This window comes from Liolophura sinensis, chromosome 1, assembly GCF_032854445.1.
Source record: "Liolophura sinensis isolate JHLJ2023 chromosome 1, CUHK_Ljap_v2, whole genome shotgun sequence".
Classification (NCBI taxonomy): domain Eukaryota; kingdom Metazoa; phylum Mollusca; class Polyplacophora; order Chitonida; family Chitonidae; genus Liolophura; species Liolophura sinensis.
The window spans coordinates 5753727-5781548 of record NC_088295.1 but is presented as its reverse complement, the minus strand read 5'-3'; the positions used below and the strand labels follow the sequence as shown (position 1 = coordinate 5781548).

Below are 27822 nucleotides of genomic sequence, written 5' to 3'. Positions count from 1 at the left end.
ACCTGCACGACTCAGTGACTTCATTCATTTTTCACGCGACATATCTCCACAATAAGCCACAGACAAATCTCGGATGAGGAAAGATTAAGGTAAGCTCGATTAACGTGACCTTAGTTGTCCGAATTTATCGGGACAATCTGGTCTCGTTGATTATGTGCAGAGCCGTCATAAAGATGTCGGCGTTGTCTGCATAGTGAACTCAATAACCCCGCCGAATCTACAGTGTTGACATCCAGGTACAGACATAAATATACTGATGCGTCTCCTGTAGTAATATGCGCCGCGTCCACAAAGCACGTGTACAGTGACAAAATCAACGGTCTCAACGGTATGTTTCTGAGATCTAGACTAGAATCATGCAAGTACGGCATATTTATTAAGGTTTCAACATTCGAGGGTTGAATTATTGGATACATACATGAAGGGCGCCCTTCGCCGCTCTTGTTCCCAGTTAGATGTACATGTATGGGGAGCTAGTGCCCAGTATGTGCACATGTTGGTCAACTGTACCTCAGAGATGACCTGAGTGGCTTAATGCTGGGACAAACATAGCAAAGGCCTACTTTTTTTTAATAGCTAGTGCATGGCAAAATAATAATACCGTTTTCATTTTCATCAAGTGTGTAGGCCAACTGTATCGGTAGGCAAATCTGCACACCTTGTGGGAAAGTATCATTCTGCACGCTCAACTGAGCTTTGTTAATTATGGTCTGGCCAGTTTGTGAGGTGTACATGTTGCCTACGCTGACAATATCATGAAGGGTAACAGTTGGGTGAATATCAACCGTTAGATGCATGCAGGGGCATGCACATAACGATTTCATCTTCTGAACAAAACAGAGTGTGTGTTTCAGTTATGCAAGATATACTTGTACAGCAAATAGGAGAATGGAATATGACTTTTATCTATATCATATTATTTTATTAGTGCCATGCAGTGTAGAATGTGTGGTAATAGTGTTAAGTATTAATTGCTATAGGCTTCATGTAATAAAATATTCATGCATGATTCAGAATGAGAACTTTCACAGATGGCAATTTAAACAACACTTCAATGGCCAGATGAAAATGATACCTTGTGTGTCAAGATGCAACATGTAAGTATATGAAATGGATTGAATTACAGAGTAAGCAAACAAATCTGTTGATAGACAGTTAACAGTTTTTCAGATTCAGTTAATACACTCAAGCTGGATAAAGATTATTCTCAGTGAGAGTAAACAGTTGCCTTCATATTGTTGTTCCACTTCAGAAAGTGATCGACATAAAAGGTCTAAAATAAACTGGCTAGATGGGAAATGGTGATTGTTGGTGGTTGGGGGGTGTGGGGGGGTGGGGGGGGGGGAGAGTCACGGTGTCATCCTCAGTCTTGATTTTATGAACTGGTGTTGGTGTGAGATACATTCTATTGGTTCTGGTAATTTGATCAGGGCAGTGTGACCTTCATGTAAAATTTACATGAACAGATCCTGATGTCAGCAGTGGGACCATCAGTTGGGTGATGGGACCAGAAATAAATTGACAGGCATGTAGAGTGTACAGAAAACAAGCTGTCATAATAATAACATTATAATAACAAGTGTTTACATAGAGAGTTTATGTGTACACCTGTATGTTGAATACCAGAAGTCTAATGTTGTATGCCTGTGTCTCCAACCCCCCCCCCCCCCCCCCCCCAGCCGTCTAAAGAATCCAGGAGACAGATAGTGAAGGTCTGTCCTGGAAGAGGAGGTGAGGGGTAGAGGGGGTGTACCTTGGGAGAGATGAACATGCTACTATCATGTGATCCAGACTTCATTTTACTATCAACTGGGGCTTCTGCTTGTGGCTTGTACTCTTTTACAGTACATATGCTCAGGGCAGGGTCAGGCTGTGCTTTGTGGATAGCCACCCCTGTGTTATTTGCATGTTGTACATGGTGAGGACCTGGCCTCTATTGGTTGGCAGCTCTCTCCTGTTGTATTCTGGGCAGGGTGTCTGTATGAAGCCATCAGGTCATGGTATATAAAGGCCTGCTGTTAGCCAGCTTGGTTATTCTGTGAGAGCCTATGTGTAGGTGCACCTCAGACTGTCAGTTACCCGACCTTTTCTCTCTAGATGTACTCTTAAGACGCATGATTCTGCTGGAGTTGGTCACTTCCTGTTTGCCAGATTGCTTAAGGTAAGTTGCTCTATGTATAGGGGCGACAATGGTCTCCAGTGGTCTCCAAATCAAAAGTACATTATGTTTATGGAGTGGCCATATACATGTACCATGTCGCTTGGTATATAATGACCAATACCTGTCTTGTATCCACAGCTGCTGAAGAGCACATAATGGTTCATAAAGGAGAAATTACAAATGCTTGAAGAGTAAAAATCAAACATTCTTATGGTAAACACAACATGAATGAAATGGTTCAGAGTACCAGTTGCCTGTGAAATTTGTCCCTGAACTTTCCCGTGAAATGTGATCCAACATGAATATGAAGAAACCATAAATTTGACATAGTCGAATTTGTGCTATAAAAGACGTGAGAATTTAAATGATCCAACTAAAGACCTGGTGCTGAGATGTGTTTCATTAGCATGTGTATATCAGTAAATAGTAATTTTGTAATAATGCACTGCACGCATAACTACCTTACATGATCTAAGTGCAGTTAAGTAACCCCATATAACCCATATAACATTTATCAGCAGATCATTAGTTTCTGCTGGCATACAGTACCCATTGCTGTTTTACTTACCCACAACCAAATGTAACTGATAATATTAATTTTAATCAACCCGCTGAACAAAGAAGACCCCACAATTTTACCTTGAGTGCTACTGCTGAAGTGAATATAATGCTAGGACCATCTTTAAGTACACGTGCAACAAATTTAAATACAACTTTATGACTAGTTCTATATTCATACAGGTAACAGACTTGATGTAGCCGCTAGGTATATAACAAATAATTTCTGCATATATCCACAGCCAGTGGGTATGTGTGGCTGGGCTTGCCAGTTGGGAATTTGAACCAGCGATAATTAAGTTTGGAGTATTCGCTTTTACCGCTAGACGAAAGAGCAATTCCCTCCAACCCATAGGTACATACAGATAGCGCTTATATATCACCCTGTTACATTTGTAAGAAATAATTTCAGCATGTATCAACTGCTGCACGCTGCAAAGATAAACACTCCTACTTATATGTAAACAAAGCAACAAAAATAAGTTCCCCCCAAAACGTTGTTTGATAGCTACTGTAATATGTACCAGATCGTAATGAAATTTTGCACACACTATCCCAGTAATCGGGCCGAAGGATTAATTTTCAGGTCCAGTTGAGCGCTAATGGGCCTGCGCAAACAGAAAATTGGTCGATTTTGGAAATTTCATAAAGTCAACCGCATTTTTCAAAGGCAATTCTTTATTACAGAATTCGATCATTTTCACGTATACTTGTCAGGAGTTGATGTTAATGTCAGTCACTGGTATACGTGTCAGAAGTTGATGTTAATGTCAGTCACTGCTATACTTGTCAGAAGTTGATGTTAATGTCAGTCGCTGATATACTTGTCAGAAGTTGATGTTAATGTCAGTCACTGGTATACTTGTTAGAAGTTGATGTTGATGTCAGTCACTGGTATACTTGTTAGAAGTTGATGTTAAATGTCAGTCACTGGTATACTTGTCAGAAGTTGATGTTAATGTCAGTCACTGGTATACTTGTCAGAAGTTGATGTTAATGTCAGTCACTGGTATACTTGTCAGAAGTTGATGTTAATGTCAGTCACTGCTATACTTGTCAGAAGTTGATGTTAAATGTCAGTCACTGGTATACTTGTCAGAAGTTGATGTTAAATGTCAGTCACTGGTATACTTGTCAGAAGTTGATGTTAATGTCAGTCACTGGTATACTTGTCAGAAGTTGATGTTAATGTCAGTCACTGGTATACTTGTCAGAAGTTGATGTTAATGCCAGTCACTGGTATACTTGTCAGAAGTTGATGTTAATGCCAGTCACTGGTATACTTGTCAGAAGTTGATGTTAATGCCAGTCACTGGTATACTTGTCAGAAGTTGATGTTAATGCCAGTCACTGGTATACTTGTCAGAAGTTGATGTTAATGTCAGTCACTGGTATACTTGTCAGAAGTTGATGTTAATGTCAGTCACTGGTATACTTGTCAGAAGTTGATGTTAATGTCAGTCACTGGTATACTTGTCAGAAGTTGATGTTAATGTCAGGCACTCGTATAATTGAAACATTCGCCAGTATGGTGTTAAGAAACAATCCAGTAAATAATTCCTGATATTTACTCAAATTAAATTGTAATCAAGCCTTAAACGTATTTTGTTTCTTTGACAGTGTATAGACAGGTGAACAGAGCCGGGTATGCCTGCTCAGGTCAGCAACGGGCTCTCTCTGGAGGAGAGTGGTTTCCCCCCAAGCACAGGCCCTCCTGCCACAGTTCCGCCTCTCACTGGAGCTCTGCCCACAACCAACCAATGGAAGTACCAAGATGAGGTGGTCATCAGCGGCATCTCTTGCAGACTCCCAGAGTCTGATAACATGGCTGAGTTTCGAGAGCACCTGGTAAAGGGTGAAGACATGGTGACCGATGATGGACGGAGATGGGAACCAGGTAAATATGGGACTGATTGCCCACAGATGTTCCGTCTACCTGGAACATGTCTCAATCAACTGCTTATGGAAATACAATACCAGTGGTGTGTATTGTCATAGCACAAATTATATATTTTTATTCATCAGATTTTGAATCCAGTCTTCGTTGTAAATTTCACAAGTACTAATTCTTGTAAACCTGTGCAAATATCACTAAACATTTTTTACCTAATTTTTATTTTCCAGGACTGCATGGACTTCCCACACGTAGTGGAAAATTGAAAGATATTACAAAGTTTGATTGTTCCTTCTTTGGAGTAAATCCAAAGCAGGCTGATGCGATGGACCCGCAGTTGAGACTACTACTGGAGGTTGCATACGAGGCGATCATGGATGCAGGTTTGTCAGGCTGTCAAGCAGTGTTCAGACATGTCATGTACGAATTAGATGTATAGACTTCATATGTTTTCTCAACCTTTTCATGGGTCTATTGGCGAGAATCGCCTGAGGCCCATTACAGAGGCATGAAAAAATGTGAAGAAATAGTTTCACCCAAGTATGCCGTTTCTGTGCACCTAACGAAATAGACTGTGTGTTATGGTCAAATGTTACCTTCCTTTCGTGATGTTTGCTTCGTTGTTTTGTTTGGATTTATATGTAATGATTATGCATTAAATAAAAATTGTAATTAGGTTTGGAATCATGCTTTCATTTATTATCCTTTTAATATTATCTCAAGAAAGGTTATCAAATGCGCTGCGCTGTTTTGAGGGTGGTGACGGTAAATCTCACATACCGATTGGTACTGTGATTGCCTGTGGTAGCGTGTACATAGCAAAAAGATTTACCTTGTAAAGTTACCTATATGAGTGTATTTAACCGTTCCTCATTGTATTTAGGCTTACCTTGCGCCTATCGAGCACTCAGGTAGTCGTGAAAATGGTGGAAATAGCTGCAGAATACCCGTGGCTGTAATGTGTAAGTTGTCAGACTTTGGACCTTGTGCCATTTGACCTTGACCCCTTGGGTCCCTGCCCAATAGTTGATCTCTTCAACTGTGTGAATGCCAACAAACTTATTATACAAAGTTTTTGAATGGCATTTTGTGGAATGGGCTCTTAATTACATTTGCTATTCGATGAACATTTGGGTATAGTTCCAAAAAAAAGATCAATAAACATTGAACAGATTAGCTAGTTGCGAGTGTGTGTTTCTTAAACACATTTTAATGTCCGCGGTGTTGGCCAGTAACTGTGCAACATTCACGTGATTGTTTGACCTTTTGGTGATTCTGGCCAGTAGGTGATTTTTTTGTCTGCGTGATGGCACCAAGCCATTATGCAATTAAAGTTTTACAACAGTCAGCAGTTGCTGAGAAGTATGTACAATGTAAGTTTTGCAAAGATTTGATTGTTAAAGTTTACATGAACAATTGTACATAAATTAATAATTATCGCTTACTAACCTTATTTTTTGACTTTTGCTTGTGGCCATAGTCTCGACAAGCTCACAGTTCGAAAGTGAAGCACTCAAGATGACATACCTTATTTTTTGACTCGTGCTTGTGGCCATAGTCTTGACAAGCTCACAGTTTGAAAGAGAAACACTCAAGATGACGTACTTCTTATGACAATCCTGTACTTTAAGTTCGATATACTTAAATGAGTCACCATGTTGACAGATGACAATTTGTCTTAAAAACCGAGAAAAAATGTACTGTCTTCCTTTCTTGTCCTAATATTGAAACAATGGTTGAATTTTTTCTCTGGTAAGTTGTTTTTGTTTTTTTCTTTATCGTGATTTTTCTTGCGAATATGTTCTAGGGGCTATGTCCATTGATGACAATGTTGCACGCAGTGAGCTAAAGGTAGAAACCAGTGAACTGTTATGAAAAAAAATCTTGGATGAAGACTGTTCAATTGATGACTGATTTTGTTATCATTCGTACTCTCTTTAAGTACCGGTAGTCAGCATTCTTAAATCTATACTAAAACGATTTACATCTAGTCTTCCACTGTGCTCTTACCGGCCCGGATAGCACAGTTGGTAGAGCGTCCGCTTCGGGACCGGTAGATCCAGGATCAATCCTTGATCGAGTCACACCTAAGACTTTAAAAGAGGAAGTTGTAACTTCCTCGCTTGGCATTCAGCATGAAGGGGATAGTGCAACGACTGGTTGACCCGTATCAGTATAATGGCTCGGGCGGGGCGGCTTACTTGCCTTCGGTAAGTCGTCTCAGTGAAGCAGCACTAAATAAAAGAGCGGTGGAAATCCGTCCTGCAACAAGGAGGCACATTACACGTACGTGCACCCTAATGATTCCTTCGTCGTCATTGTTGAGTACGACGTTAAACCTCAAGCTCTCACTCACTCACTCCACTGTGCTCTTGTTCATTTGTGATCAGCCTTTGTTTGGGTTTTTTTTCTGTTTGTTTTTTTTGTTTTTTGTTTTTTTTTTGTTTGTTTTTTTTCATGTTCTTGCCAACATGAACTTTTTTCTTACTGTGAGAAGTTAGAAGAAGAGCAATAGACCCATTTCACACCCCTTGGGCTCTAGTTTCTGAATGTTTTGTGTAGGTTAGAAAATTTCATCAGGTGCAAATATACACATTTCCTCAACTGTTTTGCATATGGTAACTTTCATTGCAGTTTAGGCACATGTTTAATTCCATTTCAGAGAACTAGATTGATTGAGTTGGCCACTTTTAAGGCTTCATAAAAAGTATAATTTTGCCAGTCTGCACAGAATAATGCATATTTCTGCAGAGATGTTTTCAAGAAATAAAGTTTTCTATTTTGTCATAGCAATGGCTACCTGCATATGTTGGGAGTTAAAGTATGATTTATCATGGTGTCAAGAGTCAACAGGTTCACATCAACAAGTTTGTTTTGCAGGTATGAACCCCCAGTCAGTGCGGGGATCTCGTACAGGTGTGTTTATTGGGGCAAGTGCCTCGGAAGCCCATGAGGCATGGTCCACAGACCCGGAGAAGACTGTGGGTTACTGTATGACTGGTTGTCAGAGGGCAATGTTTGCCAACAGGCTCTCCTTCTTCTTTGACTTCAAAGGTCAGCTCCTCATCTACTGCAAGCTTGAAGGCTTGTTTCCAGTCATATGCAATTTGTTAATTTGAAAAAAAAAAATAAAAACAGTATAGTTTAATACAGATTTTCGATTTTACAGTGCTGCTCAGCTTCATTCCTCAGCTAATAAATTGAGTTGCCTGTTATTTCTTATTTCACTCTCCACTTGTGAACGGAAAAAAAATATTTTACTCTCGACTTGTGAAAGAACAAAATAGATGAAGAGGCCTGCTGTACCATTTGCATAAAGCCACCCAGGTGACACAAGAATTGCTCTGCACCGTGGACTTGGCTTTCCAGTTTTTGAGGACATAAAGTTACCACAAAGAATGTTATTTAAGCAACACTTGTAATATCTTTACCCCGCTTGACAGGTCCCAGTTTCACCATGGATACAGCCTGTTCTTCCAGTCTACTTGCCCTAGACCAGGCGTTACTCAACATTCGGCTTGGCCTGTGCGATGCCGCCATCGTGGGAGGCTCAAGTCTCTGCCTCAAACCTCAGACGGCCCTACAGTTCATGAAGCTGGGAATGCTTTCTCCTGATGGGGCCTGTAAATCATTTGACAGTTCAGGTGAGCTTTTAAACATTTTCTTTCTCATCTTGTGACATTTATAGGCAGAGAAATTGGACTATTTGTTTCTGTGTTAATGTTTTTTTCCTACTTTTCTGACGATGAAGTTACTGCACCCAGTTACTGATCGTTCACTGGTGGCCACAATATGGCTGAAATGTTGTCAAAGTACCATAATTGTTCATTCCTTGACGTTGTCACTTGTGTCGGCAGGTAATGGCTACTGCAGGAGTGAAGGGATAGTTGTCATCCTCCTACAGAAGAGGCTAGAAGCCAAACGGGTCTACTCCACGCTGTTACATTCTAAAAACAATGCAGATGGCAACAAAGAACAAGGTAAATATGTACATTGTAGGAAATGGAAATGGAATTGGAATTGAATATAAGACTGTGATGGCTTCCTCTCTGGCTGTGCTTGGGAATGTCTTTCAGCAACTTGCAGATGAATTTTTTTCCCACCATAATGCTGGCTGCGCTTGTGTAAGTGAAATATGTTACTTCGTCATAAAACACCACTCAGATAAATAAATTAATGTAAAATGGTATGGTTGTAAGAGTGTTTTGACTTCAAGATGCTTGAGGCTTGTTTCACAAAGCCACCTAGACTATTCCAAAACTTAAATCTTCGTTACAAAGAACGATATTAGGAACGGGATGCTCAAACCAGGCTGAAATTGTACTACCACTGCACAGAATCCCTGGTCAAACTTGTTTGACTTTGATTCATTTCAAGTTTAATTTGGATTACAGTTTTGGGCTGAAACCTGAAACCCTTCTTGACAAAGCCACTGAATACACATATGTACCTCTATGAGGTTGGTTTCACATTTTTGGTTGACAATAATACCCAAGCAGACAAACTTCTGATGGGTGTTTTTCCATGTGTTACAGGTATTCTTTTCCCGTCGGGGGAGCAGCAGAAGAAGCTGGTGAAGGAGGTATATGCTGAATCGGGTGTGCATCCAGCTGAGGTGCAGTACGTAGAGGCTCACGGGACAGGAACTAAAGCTGGTGATCCCCAGGAGGTGAACAGCATCGCTGATGTCTTCTGTCCTGGCCGGGAGGGGCCACTGCTGATTGGCTCAACCAAATCCAACATGGGGCATCCAGAGCCTGCTTCAGGTGCGTGTAAGGGCTAGTGATGAGCACATTCTCATCAATGACTAGTGAATTCATCTGGTGGTACGCTTGAAATTTCTGTTGATGGTGGAATTTACCTGTAGTTATTTGGTCTTACAGGAACCTTTTGGAAAAATTGTAATATATGCACCTTCTTGGCTGCCTGTACTGGATAATTAAACGTGAGGTGTACATTATTTTTCAGGCCTTGCCGCCCTAGCCAAGGTGGTGATTGCTATGGAGGATAGGGTCATCCCGGCCAATCTTCACTTCCAGGAACCTAACCCAGACATTCCCGCCTTGGTTGATAACCGTCTGAAGGTGGTGAGCAAGCCTACTCCCTGGAACGGTGGGCTTGTGGCCATAAACTCTTTTGGATTTGGAGGGACAAATGTGCATGCCATTCTAAAGTCAAATAATCGTAAAGCTGACCAGCCCATGCATGAAGCTGCAGACAAAAAGCGACTGTTTATTTGTTCCTCGCGCACGCAGGAAGGGTTGGATAAAATCCTTGTGCTGATGACGCAGCAGCCTCAAAATGTAGAATTGCAGGCATTGCTGACTGAGAGCGCATCGATCGTACCCAGTTCTCAGCCATACAGAGGTTATGCAGTCCTCAACACAGATACGCCACTACAGGAGGCTCAGGTTAGTCCTGGATAGCCATGGCAAAATTTAGGCACTGATCAATTTCACATTTAAATAGCAGTTTGACAAACATGTAATTAACAGCGACATTTTGATGGCCTTAGTATTTTTAAGCCCTGTTTAAATCGAAAATCATCTTGACAGAAATTTATTGAAAATCAAACTCTCTCATGCAGTTCTGACTTTGTGTACACACTTCTGTATTAAGGTAGGTGATAATCTGTGCACTTTACTGTTAACAGAAGTGCCCCCCAGAGAAGAGACCTGTCTGGTTTGTGTTTGCCGGGATGGGCACCCAGTGGCATGGGATGGGTCGCAGCATGATGCAGATTAAGGGATTCTACGAGTCCATCATGCGGTCTGATGCCGCCCTTAAACCATACAGTCTGAACCTGTACGACCTGATCATGACTGGTGACAGCTCTGTGTTTGACAGTACTGTACACTCCTTTGTTGGAATTGCAGCCATACAGGTACGCATGTGCAAATTGTACGCATAAAAAAAAAAAATATTATAAAGTGTAAAGTAACAAATTTTATTTGCGAAATATATAGCTACTGTGCTTAAGAGCTTTGTGATGAAGACTTCAGCTGACAGTGTTTTGCCAAGTGCCTTCAGGTGTGTTCTTGTTCCTGGTGCAGGTGGCGCTAGTGGACATGCTTATGGCTATGGAGATCGTACCAGACGGGATTGTCGGGCACTCGGTTGGGGAGTTGGGATGTGGATATGCGGATGGCTCCCTAACTGCAGAGGAAACGGTCCTTGCGGCATACTGGAGAGGGCGATGTATCCAGGAGGCTAAACTACCCCCAGGGGGAATGGCTGCTGTGGGTCAGTAGTTACATGTATTGGACATTTTAGACCATGTCCCTGGATAAGCTTACATATAAGATGAAGGTTTCCAGGGTCTGCTCCCAGGGAGAATGGCTGCTGTGGGTAAGCATTTGTTAGACATGTTAGATCATATCCCTGGATGAGCCTGATGATGGAGAAGGGATCCAGGTCATGTGTAAGCTACTCCCAGGGAGAATGGTCGATGTGGGTAAGCATTTGTTAGACATGTTAGATCATATCCCTGGATGAGCCTGATGAAGGGATCCAGGTCATGTGTAAGCTACTCCCAGGAGGAATGGCTGCTGTGGGTAAGCATTTGTTAGACATGTTAGATCATATCCCTGGATGAGCCTGATGATGGAGAAGGGATCCAGGTCATGTGTAAGCTACTCCCAGGGGGAATGGTCGATGTGGGTAAGCATTTGTTAGACATGTTAGATCATATCCCTGGATGAGCCTGATGAAGGGATCCAGGTCATGTGTAAGCTACTCCCAGGAGGAATGGTCGATGTGGGTAAGCATTTGTTAGACATGTTAGATCATGTCCCTGGATGAGCCTGATAATGAAGGGATCCAGGTCATGTTTAAGCTACTCTCAGGGGGAATGGTCGATGTGGGTAAGCATTTGTTAGACATGTTAGATCATATCCCGGGATGAGCCTGATGATGGAGAAGGGATCCAGGTCATGTGTAAGCTACTCCAAGGGGGAATGGTCGATGTGGGTAAGCATTTGTTAGACATGTTAGATCGTTGTCCCAGGATGAGCCTGATGATGGAGAAGGGATCCAGGTCATGTGTAAGCTACTCTCAGGGGGAATGGTCGATGTGGGTAAGCATTTGTTTGACATGTTAGATCATATCCCTGGATGAGCCTGATGATGGAGAAGGGATCCAGGTCATGTGTAAGCTACTCCCAGTGGGAATGGCTGATGTGGGTAAGCATTTGTTAGACATGTTAGATCGTGTCCCAGGATGAGTGTGATGGAGAAGAGATCCAGGTCAGGTGCTTAGGACACTTCATCCCACATTTTTCAAATTGTGTGTAATCCTGGCACTTTGAAGTAACAAAAAAAAACATGTTGCTTTGGGAAAAGAATGCACTGCATGGTAGGACACTAGGGCTGGCCAGAGCTGCGTGATAGCCAAGTTTGGCAGAGGTTAACTTTCATTATGATTGATGTTGTGTACCGTACCTTTTATATCCACAATTTGTTCAGCATGAAATAACCTTAGTGAGGTTTCAAAGTTAGCTCATAATGTCCTTGTCTCTGGTCGTATGTGGGAAGGTTTTCCAGCTACCTACGGATGGTAGTGAAGGTTCCGCCCGCTTTCTTCAGACAATAATGCTGGCCGTCATCAAATTAAAATATTCGTGAGTACAGCAAAAACCACCCATCAAATAAATACAGTGAGGTTTACTGTCTGTTCCTGTACCTGTAGGGTTGACGTGGGAGGAAGCTAAGGACATGTGTCCCCAGGGGGTTGTAGCAGCCTGTCACAATGCCGAGGACACCGTGACGATCTCAGGCCCTGCAGAGCTGGTGAAAACTTTTGTCAAGGAGTTGAAAGAGAAGGGGATATTTGCCAAGGAGGTTCAGAGTGCTGGTGTAGCATTCCATTCTCACTACATGGCTGCTATTGCATCCACACTGAAGACAGCACTCGATAAGGTAGGCAAACCTCTCGGGTGAAAACAGGAAAATTTTTCTGTGTGAAATATGCCCTTGTATGGCTTTCCAACATAAGCCAGATATTTGTGATGTAACATTTTTGGAATCTTTGCCTGAATTTCCTGAATATGGTTGGTGACGGTTGGAGAGGAAGTGTGTTGCTATGATATTGGTCAATGATACTATGATACAGACATGGTTCGTTTAAGCAGTGCCATTAAAGATGGCCGAATTGAGAGATTGTTATACATGTACTTTTTCAGGTGATCAAGCCCAAGCTGCGAACAGGTCGCTGGGTTAGCAGTTCTATCCCAGAATCTCGCTGGGACACAGACCTGGCTCGCTTTTCGTCCCCGGAGTATCACGTGAACAACCTAGTGAGTCCAGTGCTATTTCAGGAGGCCTTGAAACATGTGCCAGCCAACGCCATTGTGGTGGAGATTGCCCCCCACTGTCTCCTGCAGGCCATCCTCAAACGTTCCCTCAACCAGAGCTGCACATTCACAGGACTTATGAAGAGGGGAAACCCTAACAACCAGGATTTCTTCTTTGCCAGCCTGGGAAAGTAAGCCTTTGAAGAACTCCTCCGTACAGACTGTATTCCTTTTTTGTAGAAAAAGTTGTTCAAATGTTTCACCAAGGGAAAGCTTTTGTAAGCAGTTTTGAAATCCTTTGATAATATTTTCTGACTAAATAGACAAATTTTAAGTGGCTGTTGCTATGACATATTCTAAGTGGACGTTGCTGTGACAAATTTTAAGTGGTTGTTGCTGTGACAAATTTTAAGTGGCTGTTGCTATGGCATATTCTAAGTGGACGTTGCTATGACAAATTCTAAGTGGACGTTGCTATGACAAATGCCATACTGGCTTACTAATAGGTAGGAATTTCTCTCACTGCGCACCTGTGGCATGATTGTAGGTGTTACATGAATGGGATGTGGCTGAACCCCCTGAAACTGTACGCCCCAGTCGATTACCCTGTACCAGTGGGCACCCCTATGATCTCCCCCCTAGTGAGTTGGGACCACACCCAGACCTGGAATGTTCCCCAGCCCGCAGACTTCATGGCAGGAGGCGGGGGCAAACATGCCGATTGTGTGTTTGAGATTGACACGTCCCCAGACTCAGCCGACAGCTATCTGGTTGGTCACTGTATTGATGGGCGTGTTCTGTTCCCAGCCACCGGCTATTTGGTGCTGGTCTGGCGAGCTCTAGCAAAACGTGCTGGACAGAGTTATGAAAACCTCCCTGTAGTGTTTGAGGATGTTTCTATTCACAGAGCTACCATACTGCCCAAATCTGGTAAGATAGTGCGGTTTTTGCCTGCTATCCCTTTACTCAAAATTTGTTTTTGGTTTGAAAAATAGCATTAACGCACAAGTAACGCCTGTGATCATTCAAGTTATCTATGTCAAATTGGTGTCTTGGTTGGTTTTGGCTTGACACGTTTGAGTGTTTGCCATGCACCTTTCTTTTATACTTTTTAGTGAGTGACATTTTCCTCTTTGTTTTGCCCAGTTTTAATCGCCCACCAAATTCACTGATATTTTAATCTGAACTCTACAGTGTGTATAAAACACACTAAATAAAATGAGTAGATAAATGTTGATATGTCCTGGGTTGTCCTCTTTATGAAAGATATTTGATAGTTCATTGCATGATTTTGCACAGAATAGTCTTGATTATGTGCATTTTTTCACTTTCAGGTACTGTGAAATTAGAAGTCAGTATAATGGCTGCATCAAATGAGTTTGAGATCCGTGAGAATGACTCCATGGCCGTGAGTGGTAAAGCCAGGGTTGCCACGGAGACGGTGCTGGACCTGCCACTTCATGCAGCTGTGGAGGCTGAGAGAAACGACCAATTAGAGCACATCCGGCTCAGTGCTGATGATATCTACAAGGAGCTCAGACTACGAGGATATGACTATGCTGCAGACTTCAAGGGTATCCACTCGGCCGACAATCTAGGTAAACTAAAAGTGTGGCATGAAAAATCCTGTGTGCTGGCATGGATGTAATCCGTAACAAAAGGCTATTGCTATGTAGAAGACCTTTTATCTGGCCATAAGGTTCTAAATGGAAAATATGCATTGAAGATAACACACAAGGCCATCTATTTTTACAGTGTAGTAGCTGAAGTGTTTTTATGCTATTATCAAATGACTTCAGGTACAACCGGAGAGCTGGGCTGGTCGGGGAATTGGGTGTCCTTTTTGGACACTATGCTACAGATGTCCATCCTGAGTAAGGAGGATCGTTGTCTGCGTCTGCCCACTCGTATTCAGTCCATTCGTATTGACCCCACAGTGCACAACCAGAAGGCCTACACGGTCAATGAGAAAGAAGGTATGGATTGTCCTTTCTTTCTAGCCTGTATGTACACACAGAGTAATGTCAACCAGACTGATATTATTCCTGTAGATTCTCCTCAGAAGAATTGTCACTAATCAAGTGTCTATAGTTCCCCTGCTTAGATTACAAGCCCTTGACCAGTGAGGTCAGGAGTTCAAATCCGCCTCTTGCTACTGTCAATGTTTGAGTCCTCCAACCCCTGTTTCCAGTGCTGAAGGAGCTTATTCTTGAATGGTGTCAAACACCAGTGAAATCAGTGATTGGTTTTACTCTACAGGCTTCCGGGTATTCAGCAGCATACATACTAAGATATTTGTTCATTTCCTTATTTCTGTCTGTAGTTGGTTAGCGCACTAGCGCAGCGTAATGACCCAGGAGCCTCGTACCAATGCGGTGAGTTCAAGTCCAGCTTATGCTGGCTTCCTCTCCGGCCGTATGTGGGCAGGTCTGGCAGCAACCATGCGGATTGTCGTGGGTTTCCCCCGGGCTCTGCCTGGTTTCCACCCACCATAATGCTGGCCGCCGTCGTATAAGTGAAATATTCTGGAGTACGGCGTAAAACATCAATCAGATAATAAAAAAAATCTTTGTCAATCCAAAGTGTGTTGGTTTCAATAGTGTATTGGTCGTCATTTAGAGGTGACATATCTTTTTTTCAGTTGTGAAGGTTCTTGTGAGCAGCTGTTACAATGTAACTGTAGCCGGGGGTGTTGAGATCCACGGTCTGCACGCCACAGTAGCGCCACGACGCCAGCTACAGGACTCCCCAGTGCTGGAGGAGTTCTCCTTCATCCCGTACAAGGAGGTGGTGCCCCCTAGTGGTGGAGAGGACCTGGCAGACTATGTACGACAGTGCATCGCACTAAGTAAGCAGGGCCTGAAGAACCTGCTGGCCAAGACCAATGGAATCAAACTTGTGAACAAGGACATAGTGCAGGCCGTGGTGAATGGTTTGGGTGCGGAGACAGTGGAGCAGGTGAACAAGGGAAAAAATGGAGGAGGGGAAGGCTCTTTTGTCTGTCCTAGAGGAAATATTTTCCAACTCGACTCCAGATAATGTGACGGCCAATGTACAGACTGCATTGCGGCAGCATGCTGGTGAGCTGTGCAAGGACCGGCTGCTGTCAAACTTGCACCATCCTCGCACCCTGAAGACCTGCTTGGACCTGGTCATGGAGAATAGGGTAGCCCATAAACTGCGGCTGCTGGAGGTGGGTGGTGCGAGGGGTTTGTACCGACTGGTACTTCCACAGCTCAACACCCAGCCGCTCCTACAGTTAGATTATACCCTTTGTGAAGATGCCTTGGACAAGGTGGACAGAGAGGAGTTAGAGGGACTTGGCATGCAGGCTGTCCAATGGGACATCACCATGGAGACCGCACCCACAAACATTGGTACCCACGACTTGGTAATGGCTGCGAACTGCCTTCACACATGTGCCCACCCAGCAAATGCCCTGGCCCAGCTGTGCGCCCTGATGAAAGAGGATGGCTTCCTGCTGATACAGGAAGTCACTGAGAATTTCTCAGCCTACATCACACTCGACATATTCCAGAAAGAGCTACAGGATTTTGACACGGAGAAATGTTTTGGGTTATATCTGCCCCAGGATGGCTGGAGAAAGCTCATTGCTGAAGCTGGACTAGAAATTGTGGCTGACAAATCAGATGACTTGTTGTCCACACTGTTTCTGTGTCGGAAAGCTTGCACTCTGGGTCCTGGCACCAAACTTCTGCCAGTGAATGATCTGCAATGTAGCTGGGTGGAAATGGTGAAGACCCAGTTAGTGGAGTTCCAGAGCAAGCCCAAGGGAGATAACTTATGGCTTCTTGTAGACCAGGAGGTGAACAGTGGCATTGTGGGAATGGTTAATTGTTTACATCAAGAACCAGGTGGAGATCGGCTAAGGTACGTGTAATGCTCATTACAATTAATGAATAACTTGAATAAATTTTTGAAAGATTTAGATAATATTTCAGAAAGTTGTCTGTCAAATATTCCACCTAAAATCCTTTTAAGTTCGCAATATGTGCAAAATAGAAATTATCTCTCTGTCTGTTTTGATTTGCAGATGTATCTTCAGTGCTGACACCACTGGCCCTCTGCTGTCATCATGGACACTGGCGACGGAGGAATTCATTGAACTGGCCAAGAAAGATCTACTGATGAACATATACAAAAATGAAGTCCTCGGCTCCTTCAGACATTTGCCACTTGATAAAGGTTATTATTCAGATAATACAGTGGTCTGGTTTATGTCAAGGTCGTCTTTCATGACATTTGGGGATCACTTACTCTCCACCATCCTAGCTCTACTCGTTGAGCTTATTCTGTCGTCTTTCTGATAGAAAATGGATTTTTTTTTTAGATCTTGGAAAGTTCACAAATGACTTGCTGGAATCTTTTGGGTTTTCTTTTTTTTTTTTCTGACTTTCCTCCTGTACTAAAAATTGCAGATATATGTATCTGGTTTTACAGTGCTCTTGCAGTCGTTAATATAGTTCAGTAATTGATTATTTGTAGACATCAATGTGATAGTACCGTAGAACCACATGTACATGCAGGCATATAGTCAGCTGGCATATTTCTACTTTTGCTGTAACCTTAGTGTTCTTCATTCTATCTGAGCCCTGAAGTGGAAAGTGGTTTAACATGTAAGTATAGGTCGAAAAGATATAATCCCACAATGCTCGTGCTTCAGAATGGTGGAATATCACGGTAAAGCTTAAGCACAGTATTAATCCAGACCAGAGCGGTCACACTATACCATCAGTGGATATTGGAATGGCTGAACATTCATTGATGACTCTAGTAGGCATCTAGCATACCACTGAGAATTCAGCGCCTGATGGGCAGTATATTTGAATCACTTGACTTTCAGACTCGCTGCAGTCAACAGTGGTTACCAAGCATGCTTATGTGAACATTTTGACCAGAGGTGACCTGTCCAGTCTGACTTGGCTGGAGTCTCCACTAAAACACTTCAAACCTGCTGACCATCTGGAGAAAGAGCTCTGTTCGGTTCATTACGCTTCCCTGAACTTTCGCGACATCATGTTGGCTACAGGCAAACTACCCCCTGATGCTATCCCAGGGGACCTTGCCAGCCAAGAGTGCATCCTGGGGATGGAATTTTCTGGAAAGAATTCCAGCGGTGAGAGAGTGATGGGGCTGCTGCCTGCTAAGGTAATGAAGCTTTCTACAGATTCCATATTGCTGCAGTATGCATTGTTAAAAAGGTAGTCACCTGTTGGCCTTGTGCAGCAGGGTAGTACTACATTTTTTGTTTAAACTTAACCTGAAATGGAACCTTGTTCATCCTCCCCCCCCCCCTTTTTTTTTTTTTTTTTCTTTTTCTGTCTAGTAGGTCCTCATACGACTTGTCAGTAGGTAAGGATTTAGACATGAAATTCATGCGCTGCGAAATCGCACTATAGGGATAGATTTATTTTATCAGGTCCAGGGATCACAAAGTGATCTTAAATTTAATGATTGAAATTTTGACTCAAGTCTAAGATGGCTTTATGATCCCAGGACCAGATACACTAGTTTCTTGTGGCATTGTGATCATTATGAAGAAAATTGACATTGAAAAGTGGGATTTCAATTTTCATAAACTGTGTAACAAATTTTTAAAAACACATTTGTATTATACATTTTAATTTGTTTGAATTTTGTAGGGTCTGGCCACGACAGTTGACGTGGATCGTCGGTTTCTGTGGTCAGTTCCAGACAGCTGGACATTGGAGGAGGCTGCGTCAATCCCTGTTGTCTACACAACAGTATACTATGCCTTGGTGGTACGAGGCGGCATCCAGAAGGGGGACCGGGTCCTGATACACTCCGGGAGTGGAGGTGTGGGGCAAGCGGCAATTTCAGTGGCCCTTAATCATGGGTGCGAAGTGTTCACCACAGTGGGCTCCCAGAAAAAAAGGGAATATCTCTGCAGCCTGTTCCCTCAGCTCAAAGAGGACCACTTCAGTTACTCCAGGGACCTCAGCTTCCAGTATGACATCCTCAAGGTCACAAAGGGCAAAGGTGAGAGTGCCTCACAGAACTTAGCTGATCAGGGGAACAATTCTGATCACCAGAATTTGAAAGGGAATCTTTAACACTCAGAGATCTCAGAATTCATTAGTTTACATTCTTAAATCTAAATATTGTTTGACTTTGATGGGATAGTTATGCTGTTTACACTTTGTTTCAACCATGGTTCATAATTTTGTCTGGTTTCAGAACACCTGCGTACAGGAGGTGGTCAACATTGTTTGTCATGATGCAAACACATGATGCGTGTCTGTGTTAATTTGCAGGTGTAGATGTGATTTTAAACTCGTTGGCGGAAGACAAACTCCAGGCCAGTTTGAGAATCCTCTCCCCCCACGGTCGTTTTCTGGAGATTGGGAAATACGACCTTTCAAAGAACACTTCTCTGGGTGAGTACTTAATTGTTTCAGGGGAGTGAACTGGAAATCATACCTCACCAACCATCTGTTGTTGCTAATGAGTTAATTCAAGTTATCAAATTTCTGTCATTTCCAAAATAACCAATGTAACTTTGTAAGACTTGCTGGTTACTAAGCAGGTCATTTCTCAAGAGGTGTACCTCATTCACTCTGTGATTAATGTGTAAAAGTGGAAGTTTCCTAAATGACTACCTCATTTTGTCCTCTGTGTACACTTATCGGCACTCTACTTCTGAAATTCAAAAATATGGTAGCTGCCATATGGATGAATCCTTGATGGGCATCCCTCTATTTCACAGGTATGGCATTTTTCCTGAAAAATGTCAGTTTCCATGGCATTCTTTTGGATGCACTCTTTGATGAGGGTAACAAAGACTGGGAAGTGGTCTCGGCCTTGTTGACAGACGGCATTAAGAAGGGTCACGTCCGACCACTGAAAACGACGACCTTCAGCAGAGATGACCTTGAGGGGGCATTCAGATTTATGGCTCAAGGCAAACATATTGGCAAAGTGGTTATAAAGGTAAACATGCGATGCATGCTTGATGATATTGTAATTTCAGTTTACTATCTGGACCCAGGTAAACAACGTTTGCTATTCCCTGGAGGTGAAAGTTGCTCTGCATTAAAGCTGCCTGGTTTGAACTTTGTTTAACTGTGTTGCCTAATGCTGGATGAGAAGCGCTGGTAAATTTACTGGCAAACTGTGGTTTATATGGAGGCTAAATCTCTTCCCTGTTGATACAGGTCCAGGATGATACTGAATGCCAACCAATCAGAGCTCTGTCACGGAGTTACTGCGCACCAGACAAGTCTTACATCATAACTGGAGGTTTGGGTGGGTTTGGACTGGAGTTGGCCCAATGGCTGGTTGAGCGCGGGGCTCGTCACCTCGTTCTTACCTCTCGGTCAGGGATTCGCTCTGGGTACCAGGCACGCCGTGTGAGGCAGTGGCGAGAGAGTGGGATCGGTGTCCAGGTGTCCACACGAGACATATGCACTCTGGATGGCACCAGACTGCTCTGTGAGGAGGCGGCAACACTTGGCCCAGTGGGAGGAATATTTCACCTGGCAGTGGTAAGTTTAGTGGAAGTCTGGAGGGTTTAAAATCTTTATGTTGAAGTGCAGTTATTTTCTAGGGCCCTGTCCCACAGGGTAATCATCGGATAACTTGATTGCAACTGTCAAGTAATCATGCATGCTAAAGGTTCAGGTTTCCTTTGTACACAAATATATAGCTAATCATCATAGCCAGTAATCAAACTTTGAAAGGGTACTGGCCCCAATGGCTCAGTTGGTAGAGCGTCGGCTTCAGGGGTGGTAAATCCAGAGTCAGTCCTGGGTCGTGTTACACCGAAGACCTTGAGAGGAAGTTGTAGCCTCTTCAGCATTCAGCGTTAAGGGGATTGTGGAACGACTGGTTGACCATATAAGCATCATGGCTCAGGCAAGGCGGCTTATTGCCATTGGTAAGTCATCTCAGTGAAGCAACACTGGATAAAAGAGTGGTGGAAATCTGTCCTGCAACAAGGAGGCACTCTACACGTACATGCACTTTAACGACTCCCTCTTCGTCATATGACTGAAAAATTGTTAAGCACAATGTTCAGCCATAAGCACTCAGTCACTTTGGAACCACACCCAGACCTGCACGGTTAAGCGTGTTGAAACAAAACAGCCACCATGATTGGAATTGCTTATTTGTATTGGAAATGATGCCAGTAAAAATTTACCAGATATTAAGTCTGATGATGACTCTGACTAATGTGCATACAAGTACATCGTACTGTCCACCAGCTGCTGAATGCCACCTGCTACTGTTATCACCTGAGCCATTATATTTTATCCAGGTGTTGAGAGATGGGCTGATGGAGAACCAGACAGAAGAGCAGTTCCTCCAGGTGTGCCAGCCTAAAGTCAAGGGTACACTACACCTGGATCAGGTTACTAGGGAGACCTGTAAGGACAGCCTGGATTGGTTCGTCGTCTTCTCCTCAATTAGTTGTGGGCGGGGCAATGCGGGTCAGGCTAACTACGGATTTGCCAACTCAGTGATGGAACGGATCTGCGAGAGACGACGGGCACAGGGCTTCTCAGGTAAGTGGATCGTTTTTGGGACACATCGTTTTTGTCCTGACCACATTTCTCCACTAAAAAATTGTACGTCTAAACTAAAAGTGGCAATTACTTCTATTGTGTCCTGTATTGAGACGATGGATTCTGAGTATGAAAGTGCTAAAATGCCTACGTTGACAGGTCTGGCAATTCAGTGGGGAGCCATTGGAGATGTGGGCATAATTCTGGACAGTATGGGGGGCAATGATGCAGTGATCGGGGGCACAGTGCCCCAGCGGATGACCTCTTGTCTCGCCACGCTCAACCACTTCCTACAGCTGCCTAACCCTGTGCTCTCCTGCTTTGTTGGAGCGGAGAAGGCCAGTGCACAGACGGACAAGTCCGGCAAGGCTGACCTCATGGAATCAATATCTCATATTCTGGGTAAGTAAACAATGTGGTAAGAATTGTTCATTGTGGACTGTAGCTATTGCACATATTTGGCAGTTTTCCAGTCTTGTCTGTAAACAATGGATGTTCGTATTGTGACGTCTTACCAAGTAAAACACTGTACAAACCTGCCACAGTGTGGTTGAAGATAGGAGTTGTCATCAGCAACATTCACAGGTTATTGTATTGAAGGGAATCTGAAACTTGTTTGGTGGAACTGCACTGAGGAGAAAAAACACAAAATATAAAGTGAGAAGAGTTGGTGTCCATAACCAGGACGATTCAGCCATCAGATCATGATAACCAAACATAACGTTTCTGAAACAAGTGTTCGCTTCTGTTATATTCACCTGGTCATTCTTGTGTGTTCAGGTGTGAAGGACCCCAGCTCACTAAACCCAGACTCCAGCTTAGCGGACCTGGGGTTAGACTCCCTGATGGGCGTGGAAGTGAAGCAAACTTTAGAGCGTGACTATGACCTAGTACTAACCATGAGGGAGATACGTCAGCTGAGTGTGAAGGCTCTGCGGGGGATTGGACAGGGTATGGGGGGAGGAGATGCCCCAGGCACTGTGCCTAAAGCCAAACAGGAGGCACCAGTATGGCAGCGTCACGAGAAAGGACAAATCATGCCCAGAGAGGTGGTGGTGCAAATCAACACGGGTCAGCCCACCCACAAGCCTCTCTTCATAGTGCACCCAATCGAAGGTAAGTCACTCCTCAAAGTGGCCTTGACAGTAAACATATACAAGAGCAATCTGTAACATTCCACAAAAAGTCTTGCATATGGACCCCTTAAATCAATTGCCCCTGCTAAAAGATAAGATGTCAAAACTTTGAAAGTGACTTGGCTGTAGAGAGCTGCTAAATGTAGTCGCATGTAAAAATCTGTCCAAAGCTATGAAGCAAACTTCAGGTGAGACATTTGTTTATGCAAGACACAAGAAGTTGGCAGTTCTTGAACCTGCTGATCCTCAATTGTTGATATGTTCTATCATTTGCTCCAGCTTTATAATACATCTGTCTTCCCCAGGTGTTGCCAAGGTGTACAGCTCCATGTCTAGTTGTCTCCCCTGTCCCGTCTATGGTATACAGTGCACACTGGATGCTCCCTTGACCTCCATGGAAGAGCTTGCTGCCTTCTACCTGAATGTAAGCACCCAGCAGATGCTGTCAAAATATAATCAAGTAAAGTAATATGACCTTAAAATTGGGCAAATACTTAAGGCGCTCATTTTGCACAGTCTTGCATAGCCCAAAAATCAAACTGTGAAAATGTAAGGTGCAGCACCAGAAGTACCATTTTATGACATGTATTTGCTTCTAAAATTGCTTTTGTTTGTGGGGGGGTGGGGGGGGGGGTGGGGGGGTGGGGTGGGGGTTGGGGGGGGGAGGGGATATTATCCATCATATATATGTTAACTTGAAACATAAGAAAATCTAATTCAGTAACTGTTCATTTAATGCTTTGTGGTTAAAGCTATTCCCAAAATGACTTTTATGTGTTTAATCCCCCTGAAAACTTTGAATTTAAGATTTCATTGATGTTAGACATTTCCTCTTTTACAGCACATAAAGTCTGTTCAACCGGAAGGGCCTTATCGATTGGCTGGGTACTCCTACGGAGCATGCGTTGCCGTAGAAATGGCCCTGCAGCTGTCGTCCAATGGCAGTAAGGCAGTAGATCAGCTGATTTTGTTGGATGGCTCTCACATGTATGTGAGTGCACACACTCAAACGTACCGCCTCAAGCTGACCAATGAAGCAGAGGCGGAGTCTGAGGCATTGTGTGCCTTTGTCCAGCAATTTATGGACATAGACTATCCTCAGGTAACCGCCAGAGCAAGGTTAGACATCGCCAGAAGTATTTGTTTACCAGTTTGCATGTTAAACCACACACTACACGTTATCAGCTGCGTCTGAACAGCCATGTTCTACTTGGGCATGTAACATAGCTTTTTTTGTCAGCTTTGGTATGTATGCCAGGACGAAGTTTATGGGGTCACCCACACAGGCCACACTTATAGACTCAACTGGTTCAGTCTACATCTGCAGTGCAAGTACTGTGGATCTTTCGTAAGGCATGCTGTGATGTGGGCTGTGTAAATATGAAGTGCTACTAACAAGTGCATGTCCTAGCTCAAAACTGGTACTGGTCATTTCTGCTGACTTATACACGAAAATATCGTTTTAGCACCAAATGTATGTCTGGCTTCAGTCTTGCTACAAAGTACAAGGTATAAGGGAGGACCGAGATAGGATGGGATAGTGTTGAGTAGACATTCCCTAGTACAGCAACTTTTGCCGGTTATTTCAGAGGAACATTCGCAGGATCAACAATTCCCTCTGCTGTGTCCGCATATAACAGTGCTGTAACATGCTACATGTAATTAAGGGCATAAACGAGTATGTGAAATTTTCTCAGGTGACACATTTTGCTTTATTCTGGCTGATTCATCCACGTTATAGGGCCACTGAAAAGTTTCATTGAAGTTAAACTTTATATCAGAAAACTTTTTTTTTTTTTTAAATTTAATCTTTATCCCTAGTTTTGAGAACATAATGGTGAAAAAAGAAGGTATGGCTAAGATCATATTGTCAACCATGTAGTTTTAGAGGTCAGAACAAGATTGTAGGATAAAATAACTGAAATATGGTATTAGATAAGTCAGTCAAGTAAGAAAGAATGCAAATTAATTCCAAGTAGCTGTTTAACTGAATTGTTTGATTTTAGTGATTGTTGGAATAGAATGGTCAATACGCGATTGATGCATGTATTGTACTATTGCTCAGCTGTAGTAGTCTGATGCTCGGGATGTTTTGTTACATGTACCTGTGTCATGGAATGTTGCATGTCCTTGTCTCTTTCAGTTAACAAAGGAGCTGTTATCTCAGCCTGACCTGGACAGTCGTGTGAAGGTGGCTGTGGAGAAGCTTATGGCCCTGGGTCTATTCACAGACAAGGGAGAGGTAGAGATGGCGATTCGCTCCTTCTACAATAAGCTGGTGATTGCAGAGAAGTACAAGCCAGCTTCGTCTTACAGCGGACAGGTGACTCTTGTCAAGTCCCTGTCTGCCAGCTCGGAGTCTGGCCTCCTGGGAGAGGACTATGGTCTGAAACAGGTTAGCAACCATCATCGACACTTAATTAAGAGTGCAGGAATACATCACCTTTGCACATATTCAGTTGTGATAGTCGTGAAAAACTTATGCTCTCAAGGTTTGAATTTTATGGTTGTAAGATTGCAGATAGCCTAGGGTTTCTCCCTAGGAACCATTATTCTGGGCCCTGTCTGGCCTTGCTCTTGAATGGGGACGTGAGTAATCACTTATTTACAGCAGGTTGTCAGAAATTGCTCGGTTAAATAGGGCAAAATTTTGTTTGGTCAAAGATGGCCCCAAACCGTCGAACAATGATGCAGTTACCTGCCCTTGTCATATGTCGAGGCTGTTAGTACACCCATTTGCTTTGAGCATCAACATGGATTCTCGCATCTAGGATGGTCCCAAACCGGCAGAGCGATGGTGCAGTTACCTGCCCTGGTCAGTACAGCCGTTCACTTTGAGCATCAACATGGAATTTCACGTCTAGGACATAACTGATCAGCGAAGAAAAAAAATGACACTATAGGCTGAAAAGAGCACTTTCTTTTTTATCTGGTTGTACCTGCTGCATAATTTTGCAATTTTTTCTCGCCATACACGTAAAGCCTGAAAACGGCAAAGCTTGCATAAATCGCAGAGTCCTTCGCGTCCTCCATATTTAACACCCTGTAATGTACGCTGGGGTGTGTTGCCTCTCAGCCAATGAGTTGTTAAAACTGCTTACTTGTTTGTGTAAACTCGGAACCTACGTCCAACATTATGGTTTCCCGATCGTCAAGTGGAATATGAACTGTACTGTTCGCTATCTTCTGGGAAGAAGAGTTCTACCAGAAATGTACGAACTGCACTTCGGCAGTTTCCTACTGCAATTCTCCTCCTAACACAGAAGATTTCAGGACTAGTTCTTAGAAAAAATGGTGTCCCCCACAACAGATTTTGGCACTGGCTTATTTATAATTTATCAACTTGAGGTACATATTAGAATTTTGTATGGCATGTACCTGCGAGAAAATGCATACTCTTTTCAATGGTATTTGTTTGATGTTAAAATTTTCTTCTCCTTTAACCCCACCAGTGACAAACTTAAAATATAAGCCTTTTCCAGTGACATATGCACAGAAAATGTACTATTGTGAAACCAATGGCATTCCAAACGTTCCGCAAATGGGGTAGTATGCATGGACCAGTACATGTTGCTACTGTTCTTTTTGTTTGTCCAGATCTGCACAGGCTCTCTGTCCCTGCACACTGTGGAAGGTGACCATACTTCCTTCATCCTGGGGGAAAATGGCAGGAAGGTGGCCAAAATTATCACAGCTCTCTTCTGAGAGTTGACACTTGTTGGCTGGAAAGAGACTGAACCAATACTCTGTTGATGGAGCAATGATCCTTTAGAACGTGATAAAGCAATGATCCTTTGGAACAGTGGCCCTTAGGGGAGCAGTGTGTGCATTGGCCCATGGGGGAGCAGTGGTCCTTTTGAGAGTAGTGGCCCATTTGGGGAGGGCTTTAAGCTGCCTGCCACCATTACTGGAGCTCTGAGGGATACTGGGTGTGACCCAAATGGACCCGTGATCTTTGAGCCAGAGGCATTAAGGTGCCTGTCATGATTTATGATTGAATTTTGAGGAATACTGGTGAAACCCATCTACAACAATACTTGCTTCATCCCGGTGATCTTTGAACAAGAGGCGTTAATGTACCCGTCATTATTTAAAGTGGAGTTTTGAGGGTGACTGGATGACACCCAACTAAACCAATACACGGTTCATCTCGGTGATACTCATACATGTCAACATTGCTTTCTGTATGGCATTTTCATAATAGTGCTAGACTGTGGTGTTATTTAATGTGTCATTTTGTTAATGAATTATGTTTACAATGAAAATTTGTCGTTATATTTTGTATTAATGGGATTGTTACATCCCTGTAAATTATGCCAACACATCATTCCTTTAAATTTTTCATTTTACAGAGTATTTAAAACACCCGTTCACTGTTAGTGCTGAATACTTGTCAAAATTGCTTTCTGTATGGCATTTTCATAATAGTGCTGGACTATGGTGTTATTTAATGTGTCATTTTGTTAATGAATTATGTTTACAATGAAAATTTGTAGTTATATTTTGTATTAACGGGATTAACATTACATCGCTGTGAATTATGCCAACACAACATTCCTTTAAATCTTTTCATTTTACAGATAAAACACCTGTTCACTGTTAGTGCTGAATACATGTGTGATGTCCACGTTATTTGTTCTTCTAAAGAATCAGTTTATTTATTTTGACATTTACTTGCCTTGTCTGCCTTATTTTCAAAATAAAATCTGTGCCAGTGCTGCAAGTCTAGATTTTGTGGTTTATTTAGAAGAGATACTCACCATATTGATAGCCACTGTTTTCTGGACCAGTACTTGGTCATTTACCAGTAACCCCAGTTAAGCGCTCGGTCCATGAATCCTGCAAGGCTGTTTAAAACAGTCACCCTCTTTAAAATGGAAACAGCATATTGATTCCGTGAAAATTCTCCGTGTTCAGTTGCCCCCCAATTAACCCCCGCCAGTGACCAGGGGCGCGTATTCCAAAGATGTCCTGACGCAATGTCAAGTGCATTTATGCCACAGATGTGTTTCATCCCCAGCTTTGCCGCATGAGATCATCCATACTGAGCTCAGTACAATCTCGCCCAATTTAAAGGCACTTGTTGTAGCAGTAGTATATCTGGCTAGTGGTTTGGGATACAATTCATCTGTGAAATCCCACTTTTCAACCGGAATTTGTTTTAAATTATAGTTGTAGGACTCGACACGAGCACCATCCTGTAAACCTCCCTGTAATGTTCGATTTCACCTTGCTT

At 43.0% G+C, this 27822-nt stretch overlaps 1 protein-coding gene across 1 annotated transcript; it reads left to right on the top strand.

Moving 5' to 3' along the window:
* On the top strand, positions 1–27301 carry LOC135473004 (fatty acid synthase-like). Its single transcript, XM_064752774.1, is given in 30 exon segments — positions 1–89; positions 4340–4616; positions 4844–4996; positions 7494–7667; positions 8057–8257; positions 8471–8593; positions 9149–9379; positions 9582–10024; positions 10267–10497; positions 10667–10856; positions 12301–12530; positions 12794–13095; positions 13452–13834; positions 14239–14502; positions 14704–14880; positions 15546–15895; positions 15897–16795; positions 16959–17110; positions 17769–18073; positions 18568–18925; positions 19201–19323; positions 19653–19876; positions 20101–20430; positions 21204–21450; positions 21610–21852; positions 22231–22566; positions 22892–23010; positions 23428–23688; positions 24730–24981; positions 26184–27301. Coding segments are annotated over 29 exon segments (7659 nt in total). The 5' UTR covers positions 1–89; positions 4340–4366; the 3' UTR covers positions 26292–27301.
* Positions 27302–27822: the final 521 nt, after the last annotated feature.